The sequence below is a fragment of the Choloepus didactylus genome, chromosome 7, assembly GCF_015220235.1.
Source record: "Choloepus didactylus isolate mChoDid1 chromosome 7, mChoDid1.pri, whole genome shotgun sequence".
NCBI lineage: Eukaryota > Metazoa > Chordata > Mammalia > Pilosa > Megalonychidae > Choloepus > Choloepus didactylus.
In genome coordinates, this window is record NC_051313.1 from 139507544 (window position 1) to 139535272 (window position 27729).

Here is a 27729-nt window from a genome sequence, read left to right on the forward strand (position 1 = left end):
TAAATAACAAAGGATTGGGAACAGACAAAATTTATTTAACCTAGAGGACTAAAAGACTGATAATGCTGTCTGCTGAGTGCTGAAAAGGTCATTGATTTTCTATATGTGCAGGAAAAGATGAGCTCAATTTTGGGCATACATCTTTAAAAGTGAAAAGTGAAGTAAATAATACTGTACATATCACACAATCTCAATTTGTTATATATATTGAAATTTGTTATACAGGTAATTATATTTGTTATATACATTTAAGAAACAATCTAGAAGCATATGCATTAAATATTTAAGAATGGATATTTCCAAAGTGGATTATGGACAGGTTAATTTTAACCTTGTTTTTTCCTATATTTTTCAGCTTTTCTACAAATGAACGTATGTTCATTTTATGATAGAAAAAAGGTTGCAAAAAAAGGAAACATCAAAGTATATAGTACTATATTTTAGGCAAAGTGTCATGAAAATTAAATAGATTTTTTTAAACTTTGCAAGATATGTATATATGTATATATACATATATAATGTTTTTTACTATATTTCTTTGCATAGTATGTTTATGGATTGCTATAGGGATTATAATACACATATTTGAATTTTCTAACTCACCTTAAAATCAATATTTTGCTACTTTAAATACAAGTAGAAACCCCACTACCATAGAAATCCCTTTGTCCTTGGCCCTTTGTTTTGTAATTATGTTATAAATCACATCACATTTATAAAACATAGAAAACTCCATCAGACACTATCATAATCTTTGATTTCAACTATTATAGATATTTTAAAGGACTAAAGAGGAGAAGAATATTCTATTACATTTACTTAGAAATTTACTATTTGCTGCTCTTCCTACATTTCCAATGTCCCAACTTTCCTCCTGGTATTTGCCTTCTAGCAGGTGAATTTCCTTTAGCAATTCTTTTAGAGCAAGTTAGCTGGAAGCAAATTCTTGTGGTTTTCCTTCATCAGAGAAGGTCTTTATTTCATTTTCATTTCTGAAGGATATTTTCGCTGGGTATAGAATTCTGGGGTGACAGTCCAGGTGGGGGTGGCGGGGACCAGAGGGAAAGCAATGGCAAACTTGACACTGGCTCAGTGGTCTTCCCTGATCTGCCTGCTACTACTTACTTTTCAGCATCCTCAAATAGCTAATCTGTCCAAGTTTTATAACTGCATTTAGATAGAGAGACATTATGGCATGCCCTTACTCCATCTTACCCAGAACCAGAGCCCTCTCCCCACCATCTTCAATTAGGGAGAATAATTCAATGGATTAGTGGAAGCTTGATACCCCTGTCAATGTTTACTAGTAAGTGGAGTCACTTTTAACTAGTAAGTTAAAGATCACACCCTGGCTGCCCCATATCCTTTGTGCTACCTTTGACCTACCTGCACCAGGGACAATAAGCCCTTGGCGTTTCTGTCCCCTCCTGGTAAACATACGTAGGGCAGGCGCAGGTCTCTTCCAGAGAGCTCTGGCCATCCTCCCTGTCTTTCTTCCTGATTGTCTCCAGAGTGTGTGAGCCTGGCCTACAGTTCTCACAGCTAAAAGGTTAAGTGAGGGTCTGCTCTGTGAATCCACCTCTGCTCAGGGAAGGTCTAGTTTGGGGAAAGAGGAGCGCCCCACTTTGGCCCCAGGTCCACATCTGTTCTGCAGTCCAGCTTTGCCAGAAAGTCCCAAACTCTAGGGTTTGTTACCTGCCTGATGCATTAATCAGTTGATACTTCTTTTCCACTTGGCCACCAGATCCCTGTCTCTAGTCTCGCTAAGAGACAAGAGAGCCTCTTCTAGCTGCTTTAAGCAAAAGCACTTTGCTGTCTTACATAAATTATGAGTTCAGTTTCAGGCTCAGCTAGAACCAGGAGCTCAAACAGGATCACTTCTCTTCATCTCTCTGCTCTGCTTTTCTATGTGATGGCTTCAGTCTCAGGCCACATAGTAGCCCCCCAGGAGGTCAAGGTGTGAATCACTCTGCACCTACAAATGCCAATGGAATAAGACTTTTTTTCCCAGTGGTTCCTACAAAAATCCTAGAATTGAAGTTTGTTGACCCTGATTGGGTGACATTCCTGTGCCTGCTTTCCCTACCAATTCTATAAATGTAAACTCCTAATGATCACTTTATTTTAAATTCTTTATATTGTGATAGCCACTTAATCTCTTCCTCATCCATGGGCACACTTCTCTATTCCCAGCATTCTGTAGCTCTTTTATAGCTCCTAACACATTTTTCTTCCATCATGTATCTTTACACATATGGATGTATAGGAAAATAATTCCGGCGACAAAGCAATCTCATTTTTCTTTCTTCTAGCCTGGTGCCTTGTGCATCTCATTCCTTCAGTCAGTCAGTCAGTCAGTCAGTCAACAAACATTTACTGAGCGCACACAATGGACGAGTAACTGTGACACGTGCATTCAAAAAGCTTACTGAACTGAACACCAGTAGTTTCAAATATCCTTTTATATTCCAGTAGGTCTCATTTAACATTCATGCCCCACGTTTTAAATTCCCAGATTGGAACTTTCTCATTTCTATGGTGCTCTAATCCGTAAACAAAGCTCTGAAAATTTAACCTTTAAATGTATTGACTATGTAAACGCTACTCCCGCGGCCCTGTTAATTCCTTAAAATGCACCCCAGCGCCACACTTAGGGGGATTTCGGACGGGGTTAGTTAATCTGTAAAAGTGCAGGGCTGCCTGGTGATGCACAGACTTTTCTCAGGGCTGGGTAACTAATTTCCTTGTCAGGACAGCACTGTAATGAAAATGCAAATCACAGCAGGCAGCAGTAAAGTCCTTCCAGTTCTCGGCGTGCCCGAGCACTTCTCTCGGGCCTCTCTCTCGCCAACCGAGCCGGGCGGGGACTCACGCGACACTGAGAAAATCGCCTCTCCCCAAGCCTTTCGAAGACCGCAAGGCCCGACCCGCAGCCCGGAGCTCCGCCCGCTCGCTGCGCGCGGGGCAGGAAGGGCGGGCCCGACGTTCCCGCCCACGCCCGCTCCTGCCGTCCTACTAGGGCGCTGGGGCCGCGCGTGACCGGCGCCGGGAGCGAGCGACATGATCGCGCGTCCCCAATGACCGCCTCGGGGATGGACCGCGGACCCAGCGCGGCCGGGAAGCCAAAGCGCCCGCTGAGCTGCCGGCATCTTCTTTTCTTACTGCCCGCCGGCCGAGGCGGAAGCCCGGGAGGCCCCTGTACTCCAGCCTGCCGCTGCTTTTCCGCGCTCCGGGGCGGTCTGGGGGCGCTGCGTTCCCGCACCCCGGCGGCTCGCCCCGGCGCGTCACGTGCCTCCCCGCTGCTCCTCCTCCTGCTCGTGCCCTCCCCGCGCTTTGCCACCGCCGCCCCGCGCCGCCCGCTGGGGGACTGGGAACGCTTGCGCCCCGGAGGCTCGGCTCTACCCGCGCGGGGCCCCGGGCCGTCCCCTGCCGGGCGCGGCGGCGCGCGGAGGTGCCCATCGTGCCTCGCCGCGGGCGTCGCCTGTGCTGCCGGCGCCCTTCAACTGGGCCGCGTCCCGGCTACCGCCCTCGCTTCCTCGAGTAGAGGTGAGGACCGGGGCGGGGAGAAGCTGAGTGGGCTAGCGCCATGGGGCCGGGAGCGGTGGGCTGGGAAGGGACCGGGATTGCGGCCTCCAGTCGGGGCAGGCCCGGCCACCCGGTGGCCGAGTCAGCGGGGAGCGTGAGGCCGAAGGTCTTGCTCTGCCCTTTTGGTCCGCGGTAGCTTCGTCAGCAGAGAAGGCCCAATTATTCAGAATCCCAGGCACTAAGTGTGTGGCGCAAACCGTAACCCGGTATTGGGGAGAGCCGGGAGCCTTGGGGCAGTGAGGGGGCGCGCGTCCGTTTTCAGAGTTGCGCGCTCAGCGTAGGCGCCGCTCACGCGTGGTCCTCGTTTTGATACGCATCTAGCTTACTTGCAGCGCAGGTCAGCTGGACGTTAGAGGGTCGCTCGGGAGGTTTGCAAGTTTGAAGAGCAAAGTTCTGGTAAATGAAGGGATTTTTTTACGATTTAATTTCAAACTCTAATGGATTCATTAATTCACTCATTAACCACTAGCGCCCACTCTGTGCGTACACTTTTCTGGGCACTTAGGATATTATCAGTCAATAAATCTTTGTCTTCGTAGAGCTTAAACCTGGCAAAGTAAAACTATTGTGTGTGTGTGAAGTTTATGTGTACTTACGTCGTTTTCTTAAACATTTTATTTATCAAATAAAAAACCATGTAATTTATGTTTTATGTAAAAACATGTAGTTTTAAACCTTTAATTTATGCATGCATATGTAGTTTTATTTAGAAATAATTTGGTAAGTGTAAGAGAAAAATAGAGGGGTAAAGAGTGGGAAGTGGGATGGCCCTCCAGTTGTGAATTTAAATAGGGTGATCAGAAAATGTCTCATTGAGAAGGTCGCTTTTGATTAAAGATGAAGGCGATGAGAGAGATTGTTGGCTGCATGAAATTAGGAAAGTCTAAGCAAATTCAGTTTACCAATTAGCGAACTGTTGATTTTTTTAAAAAATCTTCATTTAGGGTAAGCCTTATTGGTTAACAAATGACAAAAATATCACTTTGAGTGGTCTGTGTATATATATGCATCAATAGTCATCAGTAATCACACATTTTATCATGTTTCTATCAACAAATGTCCAATAAGTGTTGAACTGCATCTAAACTTGAAGAATACTTTTGGCTGGGTGAGAAACTGACGAGTAGCACAACGAAGTGAACAAAGCTTTATATACAGTGGGCGGGACATGAGTTGTGAACTATGAGCAGTAATTGGGAGCTGGAGATGGGTTTGGTCTTTAGTTCTGAACTTTCTCTTTTGTTGCTCTTTTTTGACAAGCTGGTACTTCTGATGTTCTCCTCATGATTCAAGGTTATGGGCCAACAGGGAAGAGTGGTGTTTGCCAGCATTGTGTGAGCAAAGTGGTACTGGTTGTATTAGTCTCAAACAACGTTGTTTTCAGTCGTCTTACAAATTGCAGAAAACCTGCAGAGACCAAGTTTAAGGATCCAGATAAGCCAGGGAAATGAGCAAATGAGCGTTTTGTTCATTTGTTTCCTGCTTAGTGGTTCTTTTGGTGTCCAAGGTTTTTAGAAGGGCTATTTATATTTAAAGATACTATGAATAGGAAAATTTGTGTTTGGTTTCCTCTTCTTTCCAAGGCCAACTTTGGGTCTTTTTTGTAAGTATGTATTTTTTTTTTTTTAATTCAGTTTTATTGAAATATATTCATAAACCATACAGTCATCCATGGTATACAATCAGCTGTTCACAGTATGATCATATAGTTATGCGTTCATCACTACAATCTATTTCTGAACATTTTCCTTACATCAGAAAGAATCAGAATAAGAATAAAAAATAAAAGTGAAAAGAGAATACCCAAACCATCCCCCCATCCCACCCTATTTGTCATTTAGTTTTTACTCCCATTTTTCTACTGATTTTTTTTCAATTTTTTAACTTTGTTTATCAAAAAATTAAAAACAAACAGGCAAACAACAACCAAAAAAACCCCACAACATTTCAAACAAAGCAATGGATTAAGGAAAACAAATAACCTAAAATAACTACTTTGCTTCCAATATGTTCCTACCATACCCCAAGAAAATTAATAAACCATGTCCAAACAGAGGAGTAAGGAAAACAAATAATCTAAAATAACTACATTGCTTCCAACTGTAAGTATGTATTTTTAATATTTTTTTATATGCTGAATGTCCCCCAAAGGGGAATTACATATTGTATTTTAACACAGCTCTGTCTCCTTGCTTCCTGTTTATTGGTAGGAATTCATAGTTCTTGGGCTCCTTTTGTCACAATAAAAGAGGAAAAGTGAGAAAGGGTGTTTTGAATGCCAGAGTAATGCTGTGTCTTCAGGCAGTGCCTCACCTGTCTGCTGGGTTGGAGTTCCAAATAGGGAATGCCGTGCTCCTTCTCCCCTTTTCAGCAGGCACTGTTTTGTTGTTATTGTTGTTTTCAGTAAGTTGTTATTTTTGATCCCAATCAATTTTGGAAAAGGAAGAAGTCTGCAGTATCCTAAAATAGGTATTGCCTCTTGCTTAGAAAATAGTTGCAGTAGTTTGTTTTGAGTGGGTGGGTGGGAGGGGTGTATTTTTGTTCTAAATCACTGGAATGGTCATTTTGTTACTAGAAACAAGGAATTTGGAACTAAAATAATCCTGTTACTTTTCCCAGTTTTAGACTCTTGACTCACAGGGCAGTGGAGCAGAGTTCTGAACTGGGGAAGGTAGCTTATGGAGAGAAGTGCTTTCATTCATTCATTCAGAAGTGCTTTCATTCATTCATTCATTCATTCACCATTTCTTTAGCTAGGGCTGTTCCCTGTCTCGCAGACATTCAAGGTCTCTTCTTTTGGAGGCCAGTTTTAGCCCAGGGCTGAAGGTAAATAATGGTAAAAGAGATGCTCGATTTAAGTGAGCTTATTTACATGAAAGGGGAAGACCTTAGGTGAAGAGGAGAAAGGAGTTGATCTCAAATTTTCTTTCTAGACAATCTCGGGATCTAGATCTTAGAAAAGTCATACAATTCAATTTTTTTAAAATGGATACTTTGCCTGCAGTATGCCATACCCTCCGTCTGATGCTAAAGATAGAAAAATGACTAAGACTGTTTTGGGGAAGCTTGGATTAATAGAAGACAGGAAATAATGCAATCATGTCTTGAGTGCTCTGATAGAGCTATCTGTACTGGGCTCTGGGAACACATATAAGGGAACAGTGAGGACTGTTCCCTGACCTGGGTGGAGGTAGCAGAGAGAACCATTGTTTGTGTAAGAGTATGTTGTTTAATTTCTAGGATGTAGCGTCATGCCATGCCTGAATATAATGGGTGCTTAGAAAATTGTCAGTTTCAATGAAGAGGGGGTAAAAAGGATGCTTAAATTTTACCAGTTGGGAAAGTGGAGCAAGCCAACCCAGAGGGGGGGTACCAACCCATGAAGGTTCAGGGAACAGAATAACAGGTGGCTGGGAAGAAAGCAGAAAGTATAAGTATGGCTAAGTTAGGAAAGGCTTTGTATGCCTTGCCAAGGACCTTATCTTCTAGGCTAGTGGTTCTTTGTATCTAAGGGCCCATTTTTACCATAATACATAGAATAGTTGTATTTTGTTAGTCTGCAGAGTGCCTAGTGCACATACGGATTATTCGATCTCTTACCGGTATCTTGCTGCTGACGGTGACCGTACCCACTGTCCTCTTCCCAAGTTGCTAGTAGGTTGGGAACCAGCACCGTAGGCTACAGAGAAACATCTGATGTATAGAGTCTAGTTCGTGTCATGTGTTTGCTTGTTTGCAGTTTTCTTTTAGGGTATTTAGAGGTGAAGGCTTGGGAGTGTTCATTGATTAGCTGAAGTATCTTTCTGGTCATTCAGGAGATCTGTTGAACCACCCTTGCATACCTAGGATAAATACCACTTGATCGTAATGTATAGTTCTTTTGCTGTCCTGTTGGATTCCATTTGCTAGTTGAAGATTTCTGTATCTGTATTCATAAGAGATATTAGTCTGTAGTTTTCTTGTGATATCTTTATCTGGCTTTGGTATGAAAGTGATTGGGCCTCATAGTATGAGTTAGGGAGTGTTCTCTCCTGTTCAATTTCTTGAAGGAGTTCAAGTAGGATAGGTGTTAGTTCTTGGAATTATTGGTAAAATTTACCTGTTAAGCAATCTGGTCCTGGGCTTTTCTTTGTTGGGAGGTTTTTGATTACTGATGCAGTCTCTTTACTAGTTATTGGTTTGTTGAGATCTTTTGTTTCTTCTTGAGTCAGTGTAAGTAGTTTGTTTCTACAGATTTGTCCATTTCTTCTAGGTTGTCCAATTCATTGGGGTACAGTTGTTCATAGTACCCTGTTACAGTCTTTTTTTTCTGTCGGGTCTGTAGTATTCCCCATTTTCATTTCTGATTATAGTTAATTTGTGACCTCTCTCTTTTCTTTTCAGTCTAGTCAGAGGTTTGTCAACTTTATTGATCTTTTCAAAGAACCAACTTTTGGTTTTGTTGATTTGCTCTATTGTGTATTCTCTGTTTCAATTATCTGAGCTCTAATCTTGGGAATTTCTTCCTTCTGCTCACTTTGAGTTTAGTTTGTTCTTTTACTACATCCCTCCAGCTTTGAAATTAAGTCTCTGCTTTGAGATCTTTCTTCGTTTTACTGTAAGCATTTACAGTTATTAATTTTCCTTTCAGCACTGCCTTTGCTGTATCCCATAAGTTTTGGTATGTTGTGTTTCAATTTTGTTCATCTCAAGTTATTTCCTAATTTCCATTGTGATTTGTTTTTTGACCAATTGTTTGCTTAAGAGTATGTTGTTTAATTTCTATTTATTTGTGAATTTTCCATTTCTCCCTCTTTTATTATTTCTAACTTTATTCCATTGTGGTTGGAGATGATATATTGTATGGTTTCAGTCTTTTTGAATTTATTGAAACTTGTGTGACATGATTTATGGTTTATCCTGGAGAAAGATCCATGTGCACCAGAGAAGAATGTGCATTCTGCTGCTGTTGGGTGAAACGTTCTAGATATGTCTGTTAGGTCTTGCTGATTTATCATATCATTCAAGTCTTCTGTTTCCTTATGATCTTCTGTGTGAATGTTCTATCCATTATTGAAAGTGGTGAGTTGAAGTTTCCTACTATAAAGTAGAACAATCTATTTTTCCCTTTAGGTTTGTCAGTGTTTGCTTCATATATTTTGGGGCTCTGCAGTTAGTTCATATATATTCATAATTCTTATGTCTTATTTTTGCATTGACCCCTTTATCAGTATATAATGACCTTCTTGTCCTTCATAACAGTTTTTAACTTCAAGTCTAGTTTATCTGATATTAGTGTAGCTACCCCAACTCTCTTTTGGTTACTATTTGGATGTTATGTTTTCTCTCATTCTTTCACTTTCATCGTATTTGTGTCTTTGAATTTAAGGTGTCTCTCATAAACAGCATATAGTTGGGTCATGCTTTTTTATTCATTCTGCAGATCTTTGCCTTTTGACAGGAACGTTCAATGCATTTACGTGTAAAGTCACTAGAGTTAATGCAGGATTTTCTTATGCCAGTTTGTATGTTGTGTTTGTAAGTCTTATACCTTTTTCTGCCTTCAATTCTTTTGTTAATGCCTACATTCATATTTATTTGGTTTTTTGTATTGTACTTTTGAGTCCCTTCTCATTTCTTCCTGAATATATTTCTTATGTATTTTCTTTGTGGTTACCGTGGGGCTAAAATTTAACATCCTAAATCTACAACAATCATGTTTGATTTGATACCAACTTACGCTTAATACCATACACATACATTGTTCCTCTACCTCTTCATTTCCCACCTTTTTTTGTACTTGTTACAAGTTCCATTTTTTGTGCATTGTATGTCAGAAACCAATGATTTATCATTACTTTTAGACATTTACATTTTAGGATCTGTAAGAAGTAAGTAGTGGTATTAAATAAAAAATGCAATACAATAGTACTGACGTTCCTAATTACACGTATCATTTTTACCACAGGTCTTTATTTCTTTATGCTCCCTTGATAAACTGTTCTGTCCTTTCCTTTCAGTCTGAAGAACTCTCTTTGGCATTGCTTATAGGGCAGGTCTAGTGTCTCTCTGGGAATGTTTTAATCTCTCCATCATTTTTGAAAGAAAGTCTTTCTGGATATAAAATTCTAGGTTGGCAATTGTTGTTGTTGTTTTATTACTAAATATTTTGTACTACTGCCTTCTGGCCTCCCTGGTTTCTGATAAGAAATTGGCACTTACTCTCCTGGGGATTCCCTTGTACATAACTTGTTGCTTTTTTCATGCAGCTTTTAGAACTCTCTTTGGCATTGGACAAATTGATTACTATGTGTCTGGGCATGGTTCTCTTTGAGTTTATTCCATTTGGGATTTGTTGGACTTCTTACATGCATATTCATGTCTTTTGTTAAATGTGGGAGGTTTTCTGCTGTTACTTCTTTGAATATTCCTTTGGCCCCTTTCTCTCTTCTCTTTCTGGAACTCCCATAATGTGAATATTACTATGCTTAATGGTGTCCCTGAGGTTTTGTAGGCTCTACTCTTTCTTTTTTATTCTTATTTCTTTCTGCTTCTCAGACTGAATCATTTCGGTTGTCTTGTTTGAGATCACTGATTATTTCTTCTGCCACCTCCAATCTGCTGTTGAAACCATCTAGGGAACTTATAATTTCAATTACCGTGTTCTTCAACTCCAGTATTTCTCTGAAGAGATTCCCATATTGTTCGTTCATTGTTTTCCTCATATCCTTAAGTTTTTTCTCAGTGTTTTCCTTATCTCCCTGAGCATACTGAGCTTTTTTTTTTTTTTTTTTTTTTTTTTTGGACTGTTAATTAAGAGATTTTTTTTGGTAGAAAATTTATATTCTCTGTAACACGCTTTCTATTATAACCTATATGGTCAGTTTATTTAAACAACATGGTTGCATGGAACATAGAATGGGGAATGAGATCTTGTTATTCTGTACAGGTTAATGTGATACCCTTATGCACCCCAGAGTACTTTGGGCAGAAATTTAAAAAGTATTTGCAAAGTCCTCTTTAAACTTCCCCACCTGGGAAATTCCTAATATTCCCACAAGCGTTAAGGAATCCCAATTTAATAAGTCAAGCCCTCAATTGTGGGGCCTGCCCTTATGAAACTTACTCTTCCAAAGGAGAAGCTTGGCTTACCCACAACTATACCCAAGAGTAGCCCTGAGAGAACCTCCCCGGTTGCTCAGATGTGGCCTCTCCCTCTCAGCCAACTCTGCAAATAAACTCCCTACCCTCCCCCCCACACGGGACATAACTCCCAGGTGTGTAAATCTCCCTGGCAACGAGGGATAGGACTCCCAGGGATGAGCCTGCCCCCTGGCATTGTGGGATTAAGAAAGCCTTCTTGACCAAAAAGGGGGGAAAGAAATGAAACAAAATAAAGTTTCAGTGGCTGAGAGATCCGAAATAGAGCCGAGAGGTCAATCTGGAGGCCACTCCCACTCATTACACAGATACTCCTTTTTAGTTTCTAGTACACTAAAATAACTAGAAGGAAGTACCCGAATCTGTTGAACGGTAATCCAGTAGACTTGATTCTGGATGATAAGTGCCTAACTGTATAGCTTTTATTGTGTGACCACGCGATAGTGAAAACCTGGTGATTGACACTCCCTTTAACCAGTGCATGGGCAGAGTAGTAATAAAATGACCTAAGCATTTTTTTTTTAAAAGTCTCTGTCTGGTAAGTCCAAAGTCTGCTCCTCTTCATTGGTGGGTTCTGGATTTCGATCTTGTTCCTTCGGATGGACCATCATTGCCTGTTTCTTTGTCTGTCTTGTAATTTTTTTCTTGCACACTGTACCTGCCTCTTAATGTCTTAATGTTAACTCTGGGGTTTAGTTCCTGAGCAGTCTGTTCCTTAAGTTTGTATTCAGCTAATGCTATTTCAGAGACTTTGTTGAATACCGAGAGCTAATCAAAACAAATAAACCAAGGTAAAAATTGCACCTTTCACCCTCTTTGCAAATTGTCTCTGCTTTGTCTGTGGCTTCCTTCAGAGCTTTGCCCTCCTTTCAAGATTAGCACAAGGGGAATGGGATGTGCAGGGTCCTCTCTGTCTTATCTGAGCCTCTGTGGAGCTGGAGCTGCTGAGCCTGCTTCTTTCCCCAGGCTTGTGCTTGTTAGAGGCCTCAGGAACCTGCCTATTTATAGTATACAGGTGTTCAAGTAAACATCCCTCCTCCTCCTCCCACTCCTGGGTGCTCTCTTGAATGTCTTAATGCAGGTAGTCTTTACTGCAGGCCATTTCCACTTCAGTTTTTTTTATAATGTCCCAGCTATCTGCAAGGCTCTTTTCTGTCCTCAGAACATATCTGGAGGTGGGGGTTGGGGTGAGCCCAGGACACCTTCCTCAGCTTATTTTCTCAGACATCCACCCCATAGATTGGCACTGACATACATGCACCCCAGGATGCACCCAGGGGCCACTCTGCTCCCTCCAGAGTAGGGCCAGGGACCATAATGGGAGCACAAGCTGGCTCCACCCTGCATTGTGGAGAGGGTAGGCAAGGGGCCAGCAAGGACACCAGGAGCTTTTTCTATGGCTTTTAAAGCTGCATTTTCTTGATTCAGCACATGTCGAGTTAATGTAGTCCTTTAACTGTTTTCTATAGTTTTGAGAACAGTTACTATCTTCAAGATTTCTCTGCTGCCTTTGCCCAAGGGGTTTGGAACAATGGCTACCCTCAGAGGGGATCCCCAGTGATCTGAGGTAACTAATCAAAGATAGATATCTGTGATCAGACCACCAACCCCTGGAGTTTGGAGGACCAGGTCTTTATGTCCCACCCTGTTACCAGTAAGCCGAGCCGGGAGCCAGGGTTCCAGTGCCCACTGCTGCCTGCCACGAGGCTGAGGATGGGGGGTGGTAGCCGCTGCAGGAAGGGTGAGACTCACTGGTGTGTATTGCAGGTTACCAGCTCCTTCTTCCCTCTCTTCCCAGGATGCCACACAGTGTTCCCCTAGACTCTGGAGTTCCAAAGTAGTTTACTCAAGACAGTTCCTGCCAGTTCAATAGGAGTTTTGCTGGAGGGACTGTTTCCAGGAGCTTCCTGCTCCGCCATCTTCCCACAGTCCTCCTCCTCAACCAGTTTTAAGCTCCAGTGATTGATGATGATTCATTGGAATCATTTACAGTCATGGTGTCTTGCTGCCATCACCACCAGCCTTTACCAAGACCTTTTCATGACTCCAGACAGAAGCTCTGAACCTATTAAGCTATAATTTCCCATTCTCCCCCACCTCTCCCTAATCCTAATAACGTCCATTCCACTTTCTGTGACTATTGATTTATTTATTTTAGATATTTTATGTAAGTGCAATTATACAAAATTTGTCCTTCCACAAGTTTAGCGCATTTCATCAACATAATGCATTCAAGGTTCTTCCATGTTGTAGGAACTTCATTCCTTTTTACAGCTGATTAATATTCCGTTGTATGGATATATAGCATTTTGTTTATCTTTTCTTCTATCAATGAACACTTGCATTGTTTTCATGTTTTGGCTGTTGTGAATAATAATACTGCTGTGAATATTGATTTGCAAGTATCTGTTCAAGTCCCTGTTTTCCATTCTTTTGGGTATATATCCAGAAGTAGAGATGCCAGGTCTTAAGGTGATTCTGTTTAACTTGCTGTTTTCCAAAGTGGTTGCCCTATTTTTCACTCCCACCAATAGTATGAGTGTTCCTCTTTCTCTGCATCCTTGCCAACATTTATTTTCTGCCTTTTTTTTTTTTTTTTTAAATAATGCCGTTCTAGTGGGTGTGAGGGTGATATCTCATTGTGGTTTTGATTTGCGCTTTCCTGATGGCTCATGTTGTTCAACACCTTTTCATGTGCTTATTAGCCATTTGTGTATCATCCTTGGAGTAATGTCCAGACAAGCCCTTTGCCCACTTTTTAATTGGGTTGTTTGTCTTTTTGTTGTTGAGTTGTCACAGTTCTTTATATATTCTGGATATTAAGTCTTTATCAGATACGTGATTTGCAGTTATTTTCTACCATTCTACAGATTATCTTTTTATTTTCTTCATAACGTCCTTTGAGGCACAAATAATGTCCTCTAAATTTTGATAAAGTCCAATTGTCTATTTTTTTCTTTTGTTGCTGGTACTTTTGGTTTCATATGTAAGAAGTCATTGCCAAATCCAAGTGTTTCCTTATGTTTTCTTCTAAGAGTTTTATGGTTGTAGCTTATGTTTAGGTCCCTGATCCATTTGGAGTTGATTTTTATAATGGTGTTGGTGGGGGTCCAATTTCATTCTTTTGCATGTGGCTGTCCAGTTTTCCTAGAACTATTTGTTGAAGAAACTGCCCATTCCCCATTTCATGCACTTGGTACCCTTATCAGTTGGTCATAAATGTTGAGGGTTCATTTCTGGACTCTAAATTCTGTGCCATTGGGCTATATGTCTATCTTTATGTCAGTAACACACTGTTTTGATTACTGTGGCTTTGTAGTCAATTTTGAGATCGGGAGGTGTGAGACCTCCAACTTTGTTCTTCTGTTTCAGGATTGATTGGGCTTTTCGGGGCCTTTTGCAATTCCCTGTGAATTTGAGAATCAGCTTTTCCGTATCTGCAATTTAAAAGGCTGCTAGAATTTTGATAGGGATTGTGTTGAATGTATAGATCACTTCGGGTAGTATCGTCATTTTAACCATATTATTTGAAATGTCCAGAATAGGCAAATCCATTGGGACAGAATGCTAGTGGGGCAGGGGGAGGGATGGGAGGATTGGGTGGTGGTGGTGGTGGTGGTTAAAGAGTATGGGATTTCTTTTGGGGGGGGGGGGGGTGTGACAAAAATGTTCTAAAATTGATTGTGGTAATGGTTGCACAATTCTAAATATACTTAAAAAACCATTGAATTGTATACTTTAAATGGGCAAATTCTATGGTATGTGAATTATAGCTCAATGCTGTTATTTAGAAAAAAGCAGATACGCTTCTGGGGTGTGCCTTAGTTTTTCATTAAGCCTGTTTTAAACATTGCTGTCCTTTCTTTCCATCCTAGAACTAAGCCTCTCTGCTGGGTCCCTGCAGCTGGAGCACAAAAGGAGAGATTTCACCTCTTCTGGGAGCAGAAGGCTCTACTTTGACACCCACGCTTTAGTGTGTTTACTTGAAGAAAATGGTAATCCTCTATTATTGTTAACTCAGTGCCATAGAAAAGCATGATAAATGACTTCTCTTATAGTTTCATCTCATTTCTCATACTTCTCTTTGGCTTTTAAGTCTACAGGTAATCTTTTGTTCAATATCCAAAGAACATTCATGTCCTCATTTTTCATTTAAGGATGTTTGTATTCCATTATACTATTGAGATTTTTCTTGCACATTTTCTCGTTGTCCAAGAAAAGTGTATTTTTATAACATCACTATGGAAGTATAGTATTATAGATAAAAATTTAGCCCAAGTCAGCAGAACCCAGGCTTGGTTCCCATGGCAACTGTGTCTGAAGCACATCGGCAGTAGTTTTATTACTATGTGTCTTGTGTGCTTTCAGGAATTTTACGGAGTCGAAATGTTGCTGAGCACTGACTGGATAACTTCAGTTTGTGTTGTTCTTTTCTCTTTTTCATCTTTAGGCTAATGTTTTCCCTTATTGCTGTTGAGTTCATTCATGTAAAAGATTGGCTCTGGCACATATGGCATTTGCTGAAGGTTCACTTAGTATATATATAACATTTCCATACTTCATCTTATCCAAACAAATACACCAATTATAATGCTATATACTGTGACATGTATAGTCCCAAAATCAGAATTTCAAATTAATGTAGATTATACCATTGAAATACTTTTTACTTAATTGTGTAGTTATTTATACAGTTGTACACACTGATATCTGAAACACTATCCTCTATAAGTGTACTTTACATGCCCAAGACAAAATGATGGAATGGATTATTCTGTGCATACATGGGAGAGAAAGAAGCTCGGGGTTCAAGCCAGACTCGGCCGCATAGCTTAGGAGCCCTTTCACCCTTCTCAGTTTCCGTTTCCTTATCTGTAGAATGGGCCTAACTCCTAAGAGTCTTTTGAGTAATAAATGAAATAATGTACATGAACGCACTTTGGAAAACCCGTGAAACGCTGTGTAATTATTTTTCCAGCTTTTCTTATCACACATCAAACAGTAGGCCTTTTTTACCAGAACTTCTCTCAGCTCAGCATTTTCAAAGTGAGAAGGAAAGAAGGGCATCTAAAATTATCTTGATAAGCAGAAGAGTTCCTGCTTTTCTTAATTTCAAATGTTGTCCAGTGTATATTTTCATATTTCAAAGCTGGTGATTTGACGGCCCCCACGGAAGTATACTGTGTGAAGTGTGCTGTTTATTTGACCTGGCCTAGTGGCTGGATGGATGATGGGGTGACTAAGTTGGCTGGGTTAGGATAAAGCAAGGAAGGATGACTTTCCCTTACCCATTTTTTCCACAGAGCTGTGTCTCCTGATAAACCTAACTTCCTGTATGTCTATGAGCTAACTAACCTTCTTTGACCAGGTTGTCATATTCTCCCATTCCTACAAAAAGTTAATTTGTACCTGGTGACTCAGTAGGTATTCAGGTTTAACTTCTGCTTTTTCTTATCCCTTTGCTCCTCCCCCAGGTGTCTATACATTACAAGGCTTTGGAGCTAGACCTATAATCAACATAAGTTCTCCTTCCGTCCTTATTTTTATTTTCCTCATAATTGCTAAACCTAATGATGTTTAGCTTTCATGTCGTCTTTTTTTTAATTGATTAATTTTTTTTATTGAGATTGTTCAGATAGCATACAACTATCCAAAGACCGAAAGTGTACAATCGGTTGCCCATGGCACCACCATACAGCTGTGCATCTATCAATACAATTTTTTTTTTTCAATTTTTAGAACATTTTCACTATTCCAGAAAAGAAACAAAGACAAAAAAAAGGAAACTCACATCCTCCCTTACCTCTAACACGTCCCCCCCTCCATTATTGATTCATAGTTTTGGGATAGTACATTTGTTACCGTTGATGAGAGAATGTTAAAATACTACTAACTGTAGTATATAGTTTGCAATAGGTATATATTTTTTCCCTATATGCCTCTCTATTATTAACCTCTAGTTATAGTGACATACATTTGTTCTAGTTCATCAGAGAGATTTCTAATATTTGTATAGTTAATCACGGACATCGTCCACCACAAGATTCACTGTGTTATACATTCCCATCTTTTAACCTCCAACTTTCCTTCTGGTGACGTGTGTGACTCTGAGCTTACCCTTTCCACCACCTTTACACACCTTTTAGTACTGTTAATTATTCTCATTACATGCTACCATCACCCCTGTCCATTTCCAAATATTTAAGTTCGCCCTAGTTGAACATTCTGCTCATAATAAGCAACTGCTCCCCATTCTTTAGCCTCATTCTGTATCCTAGTAACTTATATTTCATGTCTATGAGTTTACATATTATAATTAGTTCATATCAGTGAGACCCTGCAATATTTGTATTTATATGTCTGTCTTATTTCACTCAATATAGTGCCCTCGAGGTTTCTTCATCAATCCATTTCTTTTAAGATGGTTTTGTTCAAATATTATATATTCTGTCCTAAGTAAACAATCATTGCTTCCCGATACAGTCACGTATTTATGTATTGAGCACCATCGCCACTCTCTATATAAGGACATTTCTTCCACAAAGATGGAAAAAGAGTCAAAGAAGGCAGAGAGGCAAAAGAAAAAGGCAAGAGAAAGAGAGAAAAACAAACAAACAAAAAAACTTGATAGCTAGAAGGTGACAAAAGGAAAGAAAGCATTAACCTAAAGTAGAAGAAAGAGACAACATCACCAATGCCTGGAGTCCCATACCCTTCCCCTATTTCCCACCCTACCATATGCATTTAGCTTTGGTATATTGCTTTTATTACATTAAAGGAAGCGTAATACAATGTTTCTGTTAATTCTAGCCTCTGGTTTGCATTGATTGTATTTTCCCCCCAATCCCACCCTATTTTTAACACCTTGCAATGTTGACATTCATTTGTTCTACCTCATGTAAAAACATATTTGTACCTTTTATTACAATCATTGAGCATCCTAGGTTTCCCTGAGTTACACAGTCCCAGTCTTTATCATTCTTCTTTTGTTCTGGCGTCCCACATGATCCCAGCCTTCCTCTTTCAACCATACTCGCAGTCATCTTTGTTCAGTGTACTCACATTGCTGTGCTACTTTCTCCCAAAATTGTTTTCCAAACCTCTCACTCCTATGTTTTCCTTTCTGTCTGCAGTGCTTCCTTTAGTGCTTCCTGTAGAACAGGTTTCTTGTTCACAAACTCTTTCATTGTCTGTCAGAGAATATTGTAAGCTTTCCCTCATATCTGAAGGATAGCTTTGCCGGATATAGGATTCCTGGTTGGTGGTTTTTCTCTTTCAGTATCTTAAATATATCACCCCACTTCCTTCTTGCCGCCATGGTTTCTATTGAGAAATCCTCACATAGTCTTATCAAGCTTCTTTTGTATGTGATAGATCGTTTCTCTCTTGCTGCTTTCAGAATTCTCTCTTTGTCTTTGATGTTGATAATCTGATTATTAAGTGTCTTGGTGTAGGCCTACTCAGATCTATCCTGTTTGGGGCATGCTGCACTTCTTGGATCTGTAATTTTATGTCTTTGTAAGAGATGGGAAATTTTCATTGATTATTTCCTCTATTATTGCTTGTGCCCCTTTCCCCTTCTCTTCTCCTTCTGGGACACCAATGACACGTAAATTCTTGCTTTTCATTCTGTGTTTAAGTTCCCGGAGACGTTGCTCGTATTTTTCCATTCTTTTCTCTGTCTGTTCTTTTGTGTGTAGGCTTTCAGGTGCCTTGTTCTCCAGTTCCTGAGTGTTTTCTTCTGCCTCTTGAGATCTGCTGTTGTATGTTTCCAGTGTGTCTTTCATCTCTTGTGCTGTGCCTTTCATTTCCATAGATTCCGCCAGTCAGTTTTTGAACCTTCAATTTCTACCTTATGTATGCCCAGTGTTCTCATTATACCGTTCATCTCTTTTGCCATATCTTCCCTAAACTTTTTGAATTGACTTATTATTAGTTGTTTCAATTCCTGCATCACAGTTGAAGTGCAAGTTTGTTCCCCTGACTGGGCCATAACCTCATTTTTCTTGGTGTAGGTTGCAGTTTTCTGTTGTCTAGGCATGGTTTCCTTGTTACCCCAATCAGGCCTCCCCAGACCAGAATGGGCTAAGGTCCCAGAAGGAGGAAATATTCAGTATCCGGTTTCCCTGAGGGTGTGTCTTAGAAAATTGGTACACCCTATGATGCCTCCAGTCACTGTGCCTTTCTGCCCAGCAGGTGGTGCCTGTTAGCCTATAATTCTTGGCTGGTGTACGTTCTGAATGAAAGGCAGGGAGTAGAGCTGGGCCCCACCCCTTTCCTCTTAGAGAATATAGACGCCCTAGGGGAAGGTCATTAGCATTTAATGGTTTCTCTCTGCCTGTGCTGTACCCTTGTCTGGGTCACAGAACTGGGAACTGAAAATGGCTTAGGCTTTCTCCACTGAGTCGAAAAAGGAACAGAGAGTCCCCTTCAGAGCTAGTCCAAGGCGACCCTCCGGCTCTCCAAGGTCAGTCGTTACCCAAAGCCTCTGTCTACTTGTTGGGGATTCGTACCTTGTAGTGAGCAGTTCACACTCGCTACTTAAAACCCCAGTTGGAGCTCAGCTGAGCTATATTCACTTGCTGGGAGAAAGCTTCTCTCTGGCACCACGAGGCTTTGTAGCTCGGGTTGTGGGGGAGGGGTCTCCCAATTTGGATCCACAGTTTTTACTTACAGATTTTATGCTGTGATCTCGGGCATTCCTCCCAATTCAGGTTGGTGTATGATGAGTGGACAGTCATGTTTGTCCCCCTGCAGTTATTCCAGATTATTTACTAGTTGTTTCTGTTTTTTTTTAGTTGTTCCAGGGGGACTACTTAGCTTCCACTTCTCTCTATGCCGCCATCTTAGATCCTCCGCTTTCATCTCTTCTTAATAAAGTTTTAGAAATTGCAAAATACACATTCATTTTAGAAAAATTAGGAAGACAGAAAAGGAAACAAGAAAACTACTTGCAGTCCTGATAACCCAGAGCTAAACAATGTTAACATTTTGGTGGGTAACCTTTTGTAGATGCACATAACACACAGGTAGAAAAAGTAAAGGATTGTGAATCAAGTTATTAGAGTAGGTTTCTGGAGGCCTTTTTCTTTTCCTTTAAATCTGTGGGGTTTTTGTTTGTTTTTATTGTGAACTTTAACATATATGAATAACAGTGATAACTTTCAAAGTATGATTTCACAAGTTGTTAGAGAGCAAATTTCAAAGAATGTGACAGGTCACATTTCCACAACTTCAGCCATTTCCGTTACTGTAAAATACACATACAGAAAGGTGTCAACTTTCAGTGTACAGCTCAACAAGCAGTTATATAGGTAATTTCAAAAATTGTTATGGTTACAGTTCCACAGTCTCATTCCCTTCCCTATTTTGCAATACAAGCTATAAACAGAGAGGTGAAGGCCTTCAAGGCACAATTCAACAAGCAGCTATAGAGCAAATCCCAAAGGATACTGTAGGCTGCAGTTCTACCATGTCATTTACCTCCTTCTAACCATTCCAACACCCCAGCATCCAAAAATATATATATAATGATATAAAGTTTCAGTGTTCATAGACCTTTATCTTATCTTCTTTGTTGCTGTCCCTTCCTCTTACTTAATCTCTTTCTCCATCTTCGGGGGTGTCTAGGCAGTGAGCACCCTAACTTGTTCATGTTGCCGGGAGCGATGCAGAAATTAAGATTAGAGACAAAAATGTCTCTCGGAGACTGGGAGCAGGGGACACACCGCCTGTCGGGCGAGTGTGTCTGTCCCGTTCCCAAGACCCTTATTTATTATGCTTTTAGGGTAGAGAAATGCTTTACTGTGCACGTAGACATTTTCACATGGTTGTTTATATCTGTCTGCAAAATGGGTCTTATCTTATTCTCAAGGACAATAACAGAAAAACAGTTCCCCAGCTGCATTCTCATGTCCACGCATGCTTTAACGAGGCATGCCTTGATAGTGTTCTATCTCAGCAGGGGCCTAGTGTTCCAGGCCCCCACCTCAAGCATGCGGGAAGGAGAGGAGAAACTTCAGGCTCTGTTTTCCACATGTTCATATTGAAATGGGGTGTCGACACTATGGGGAAGGGGGCTGCATCTGATTGTTGATCTTAAAGAGGCTGTTGCCTCTGGGTTTTAGGACTTATCTGGTATAGGAACACTCTGGTGGATTTGTTTCTGAAAGATAAAACTTAGTGAGTGTATCTTTTATAGAATCTCAGGTAGGGACCTAGGTATTTGGGGACTACTTTTGGTAAGGGCATGGCATACTGTGGCCATTTGGGGTGTCTAGCTGGAGCTTGTGTAAGAGAAACCTCCGGGATAACCTGTCGACTCTATTTGGGATCTCTCAGCCACTATGACTTCAGCTCGTTACCTTTCTTTTTTCTCCCTTTTGGTCAGATAAGTATTTTGCTTTAATTACAGTCCCAGCTTAATCTCATCCAGACAAATTATATTAATTACAATATTATCCAAACAAATATACTAGTGATTAATTATAAAAATCAGTAGATTCTTCTGAGGTTCTTAATAGAATTTTCTTCCAGGAACTTGGTTTTAAGTATTTATTAGAATTTCAAATATGAAATATGTTACTGTCTGAAGTTATTAAAAACCGTAATACTGCTGTTGAATCTTTATGTAATTCAATTCAGCATCACTTATCGAGTATCAAAAAATACATTTTTTCTAGTCAGGTCCCCCAGCCTAGAGAATTGTGGAACAAAAATGGAAGAACTGATTTTGTCTTTTAACATTAAATAAGTTAACTAACAGCTAAAATACTATTTGTCTTTGTATAGTCAATCATTTGACTCATGCTGAATGTAAAATAATTTCCTATGTAAGTAAATGATTTTTTAAAATAACATTTACATTTTTGATAAAAGAAATCATGTCCATACTAGAAAAATTTGGATGCCACAGAGAAATTAAAAACAAAAATTGCCTAGAATCTCTTACTAGCCAAAGATTAACCAATTTAATATTTCTAGATGTTTCTTAAATTACAAAAACAATTATTACATCTATAATTTTGAGTTTCTTTTTTTATCATGTCACTGTTTGATTTTCTTTTTCTGGTATAGTTTGAGATACATTCACACACCCTATAGTTGTCCACAGTGTACAATTCCCGGCACCATCATACAGCTGTGCGTTCATCACCAGAATCAATTTTTTTTTTCCTTTTTAATTTTTATTGGGATTGTTCGGATACCATACAATTATCCAAAGATCCAAAGTGTACAATCGGTTACCCCTGGTACCCTCATACAGCTGTGCATCCATCACCGCACTTAATTTTTGTTCAATTTTTAGAACATTTTCATTACTCCAGACAAGAAATAAAGTTCAAGATGAAAAAAGAAATAGAAAAAAAGAAAAGAAAACTCGAATCCTCCCATATCCCTAACCAACCCCCCTCAATTGTTGACTTGTAGTGTTCATATAGTACATTTGTTACTGTTTATGAAAGAACGTTGAAATACTGCTAACTGTAGTATATAGCTTGCAATAGGTATATATTTCTTCCCTATATGCCCCTCTATTATTAACTTCTAATTGTATTATCATACATTTGTTCTGGTTCATGGAAGAGATTTCTAATATTTGTACAGTCAATCGTAGACATTGCCCACCATAGGATTCAGTTTTATACATTCCCATCTTTTGACCTCCAACTTTCCTTTTGGTGACATATATGACTCGGAGCTTCCCCTTTCCACCTCATTCACGCACCATTCGGCACTGTTAGTTATTCTCACATCTTGCTACCTACATGTCTGTTCATTTCCAAACATTTAAGTTCATCCTAGTTGAACATTCTTCTCATACTAAGCAACTGCTCTCCATTCTGAAGCCTCTTCCTGTATCTTGATACCTTATATTTCATGTCTGTGAATTTACATATTATAATTAGTTCCTATTAATGAGACCCTGCAATATTTGTCCTTATATGTCTGGCTTATTTCACTCAGTATATTGCCCTCGAGATTTCGTCATCAACCCATTTTTTTTAATATGGTTTTGTGCACACACTGTACATTCCATCCTAAGTAAATGATCGATGATTCTCTGTATGGTCATATATTTATGTGTTCACCACCTTCACTACTGTCTATATAAGGGCATCTACATTTCTTCCACAAGGCAGGAGGGAGAGTCAAAGAAGGTAGAGAGGCAAAAGAAAGAGGAAGAAAAATGACAGCTAGGAAGCAGCAAAAGGAAAAATAACCTTAAATCAAAGCAGAGTAAAGAGTCAGACAACACCACCAATGTCAGGTGTCTAACATGCCTCCCCTATTCCCCCCTCTTATCTGCATTTACCTTGGTATATTGCCTTTGTTACATTAAAGGAAGCATAATACAATGATTCTGTTAGTTACAGTCTCTAGTTTACATTGACTGCATCCCTCCCCCAATGCCTCCCCATTTCTAACACCTTGCAAGGTTGACATTTGCTTGTTCTCCCTCGTAAAAGAACATATTTGTACATTTTATCACAATTGTTGAGCACTCTAGATTTCACCAAGTTACACAGTCCCAGTCTTTATTTTTCCTCCTTTCTTCTGGTGTCTCACATGCTCCCCACCTTCCTCTCTCAACCATATTCATAGTTATCTTTGTTCAGTACATTGCTGTGTTATCATCTCCCAAAATTGTGTTCCAAACCATATACTCCTGTCTTCTCCTATCACTCTGTAGTGCTCCCTTTAGTATTTCCTGTAGGGCGAGTGTCTTGTTCACAAAGTCTCTCATTGTCTGTTTGTCAGAAAATATTTTGAGCTCTCCCTCATATTTGACGGACAGCTTTGCTGGATATAGGATTCTTGGTTGGCGGTTTTTCTCTTTCAGTATCTTAAATATATCACACCACTTCCTTCTTGCCTCCATGGTTTCTGCTGAGAGATCCACACATAGTCTTATTAAGCTTCCTTTGTATGTGATGGATTGCTTTTCTCTTGCTGCTTTCAGGATTCTTTCTTTGTCTTTGACATTTGATAATCTGATTATTAAGTGTCTTGGCGTAGGCCTATTCAGATCTGTTCTGTTTGGAGTATGCTGTGCTTCTTGGATCTGTAATTTTATGTCTTTCATAAGAGATGGGAAATTTTCATTGATTATTTCCTCTATTATTGCCTCTGCCCCTTTTCCCTTCTCTTCTCCTTCTGGGACACTAATGATACGTACATTCTTGTATTTTGTTTCATCCTTAAGTTCCCGGAGACGTTGCTCATATTCTTTCATTCTTTTCTCCATCTCCTCCTTTGCATGTAGACTTTCAGGTGTTTTGTTCTCCAGTTCTTGAGTGTTTTCTTCTGCCTCTTGAGATCTGCTGTTGTATGTTTCCGTTGTGTCTTTCATCTCTTGTGTTGAGCCTTTCATTTCCATAGATTCTACTAGTTGTTTTTTTGAACTTTCAATTTCTGCCTTATGTATGCCCAGTGTTTTCTTTACAGCTTCTATCTCTTTTGCGAAATATTCTCTAAACTTTTTGAATTGATTTAGCATTAGTTGTTTAAATTCCTGAATCTCAGTTGAAGTGTACGTTTGTTCCTTTAACTGGGCCATAGCTTCGTTTTCCTTAGTGTAGGTTGTAGTTTTCTGTTGTCTAGGCATCTGACCTGCTAGGCCACCCCAGTCAGGTTTTCCCAGGCAAGAACAGGCTCAGGTCACAGAAGGAGGAAATCTTCAGTATCTGGTTTCCCTGATGGTTTTTCTTACAGGCTTGATACACCTGTGCTTTTCTGCCCAGCAGGTGCACCTGTCATCCTGTCACCAGCTGGTGTAAGAGGGTATGGCCTGTGGCTCTCCTCCCCCAGGCTTTGAGTTCTGGTTCCGGAAAGGCAGGCAGTAGAGCTGGGCCCCTCCAGAGAGGTCATCTGCGTATCCATAAGTTCTTTGTTTCTCTGACTCTGCTGATCAAAGTGTTTTGACTTTAAAATATCTGAGCCTGTCTTTACTGCAAAGCACTGCCGGCTGAAAATGGCTGAGGTTTTCTCCACAGAGAGAGAAAGGGACAGGAAAGCTCCCAGGTTCACCCGTCAGCCAGAGACAGCACCCAATCCTCTGGGCTCCCCGTCCTGAGACAGATACATCCCCCAACTCTCCCAAGGTCAGTTGTCACCCAAAGCCTCTGCTTGTTGAGGATTCGCTGTTTGTATTGAGCAGTTAACATTAAAACCCCAGTTGGAGCTGGGCTGCGGTACACTAGCTTGTTTGGAGAGTGCTGCTTTCTAGCACCACGAGGCTTCCGTGAGGGAGGGGCTCTCGGCTCTCAGCTCTCAGCGTGGGTCTGCAGTTTTACTTACACATTTTATGCCGCGATCTCGGGCATTCCTCCCAATTCAGGTTGGTGGATGATGAGTGGACAGTCACGTTTGTCTCCCTGCAGTTATTCCAGGTTATTTACTGTTTTTTTGGTCATTTATGAATGGTTCCGGGGGGACTAACAGTCTTCCACTCCTCTCTATGCTGCCATCTTAGCTCCTAGAATCAATTTTTGAACCTTTTCCTTACTCCAAAGTAAAAATAAAAGCAAAAAAGAACACCCAAAACTTTCCATCCCCTCCATCCCACCCTATTATTCATTTACTTTTTGTCCCAATTTTTCCACTCATCTGTCCGTACATGGGATAAAGGGAGTGTGAGCCACAAGGTTTTCACAGTCACACAGTCACACTGTGCAAGCTACATAGTTACACAGTCGTCTTCAAGAATCAAGGTCACTGGGTTGCAGTTTGACAGCTTCAGGTATTTCCCTCTGGCCATTCCAGCACACTAAAAACTAAAAAGTGATATCTATATAGCACATAGGAATACCCTCCAGAGTGACCTCTCGACTCCGTTTGAAATCTCTCAACCACTGGAACCTTATTTTGTTTCATCTCTCATCCCCCTTTTGGTCAAGAAGATCCTCTCAATCCCACGGTGCTGGTTCCAGGCTTATCCCCAGCAGAGTAGACATATTTTGAAAGCATGATTTTTTTATCAGCTAAGAAGGACATACTAGAGATCGTCTGTCAGCCCAGCCACCCCACTTTACAGGAGGAAACAGACTCAGATGTTTTGGACACATCCAGAGTGACAGGCTCATCGTAGCCTGAGGCTCTGCACCCTTGTGTTTCTACCTTTTCTGAATTCAGACATTCCATGGAAACAAGCTTGCTGTAGACTTTCCTCCTTTTCTCTGAAGGACAAGAGTTTCTCTGAGTGTTCCTGTTTGTGTTTGTGTAGGGTTCACCACTCAACAAGCAGAAATCATCATGTCTGCCTTGGTCAAGGTCGTGGAGGCCAACATGGACATCGTGCACAAAGACATGGTCACCAAGGTGCAGCAGGTCAGCTTTGACTGGTGGCTTAGCAGACGTGAAATCTGAAGGCCGGACACGTTCTCTTACAGATAATGTGGTTATTATTTGTAATGTCATTTTTAGGGTACTATTCAGTTGAAAAGTACATAGTGGTTTTAACCATACTTGAGAGGCAAATGCTTACAGTGGCATAAGAAGTATTCTCAAAACTATTAAGTCAACTATGGTAGAATCCTTATTCTTGAAAAGCTCACAGTTCCAGTCAAACATACTTGAATAAACAGAGATGTAGCTGGAGTTGTAGTATTACATTCTTGAGCTACTATTACTCCTCCTTTCATCTTTGTGACTGTGATTCTCTTGGTGACGATACCTGACGAGTGTTTTTATGTATTATTCCTTTTCTTCATTTTGGAATAGAGAGTGACTTTTCCGAATCTTTCTTTTCTTGCCCACATTATTCTAGTATCTTAAATAAGTTCATACCAATTAGAGAAGATAGGAGATGGACTTCTCGGCCAGACTAGGTCAATACGTTGTTTTCTTTTCCTAGGAGATCACTCTTCAGCAAATAATGTCACAGATTGCTAACGTGAAAAAGGATATGATTATTTTGGAGAAGAGTGAATTTTCAGCCCTCAGAGCAGAAAATGAGGTAACATCACGGAGCCATTCGTACTTTATATTAAGACGTTGAGATATGATGCATATACAAACAGCACAAATAGGGGTACATCTCAATGAATTTTTGCTAAGGGAAAAAACAGAGCATTGCTCAGACCCCAGAAGTCCTGCCCTTGCCCTTTCCATGACTCGTCCCCCGGAGGTGACCACTGTTCTGGCCAATGTCATCTGAGAACCTCATCTAATGGGATCTCACAGTGGGTCTTCTTATGTTCAACGTTATATTTCATGTAGCAGTATATCATTCGTTTTCATTGTCTAGAGTGTTCTATAACATAAATCTACCACAGTTTATTAATCCCTTCTACTATTGACTTCCATTTGAATTGCTTCCAGTTTTTGGTTATTATAATAATTAAGTGCTGCTGTGAATATCCCCTTAGTTTATGGGATCAGCATTTAAATAAGTGTTCTCCTGCATCTCCCTTTGGTTTTCAATCCTATTTAAAGTCCCAGAAGGGAAGATCATTTATTATCTGCTGATTTTAGCCTCATAAGAAACCTAGCCAAAGGGTAAAGTAACTTTTGAAGTTATCCTTGAAATCAGCTATTTGAGGGCAGAATTAGTTAAAGGAAAAGTTGAAGGAAGGGTTAAAAGTAAGCAGGGCCAGCCTAGCCTCTGAAGGCAAATACGGGTGTTAAGAACAAATTGCTTAATTGTTTTACTAATATTATATAACCTTCGAGGTGAATTTAAGCTGTGATTTCAAGGTACACATACACATGCATAGCGGTACCATTTGGGCATGACATAATCATTTTCTGCTACTAAGGCTGTCCATTTAATATAGCATTCTGAATGTAATCAGATCTCATTGAATGAGGGTAACGCTTGTGCATAAATACCTGTTTTAATCTTTTTGATTACCAAGTTTTATATTTTTCTCATAACCTTTAAACAGTATATAATCATTGACTTGTTTCTTTTTAATATTTTTAGAAAATAAAACTTGAGCTTCATCAGGTAAAGCAACAAGTAATGGTAAGATCCTCTTTTTGTTTGCTTACTTGTAATTA

General features: G+C 40.2%; 1 protein-coding gene across 1 annotated transcript in view; it reads left to right on the plus strand.

Annotated features, from left to right (window-relative positions):
• Positions 1 to 2991: 2991 nt before the first annotated feature.
• The window catches only part of MCUR1 (mitochondrial calcium uniporter regulator 1), a 33986-nt gene continuing 9248 nt past the window's right edge, over positions 2992 to 27729 (plus strand). Inside the window, exons 1-5 of the mRNA XM_037844166.1 lie at positions 2992 to 3546; positions 14601 to 14720; positions 25952 to 26055; positions 26582 to 26683; positions 27653 to 27694. Coding sequence (XP_037700094.1) covers positions 3078 to 3546; positions 14601 to 14720; positions 25952 to 26055; positions 26582 to 26683; positions 27653 to 27694 — 837 coding nt within the window. The 5' untranslated portion in view covers positions 2992 to 3077. The remainder of the gene's footprint in view (positions 3547 to 14600; positions 14721 to 25951; positions 26056 to 26581; positions 26684 to 27652; positions 27695 to 27729) is intronic.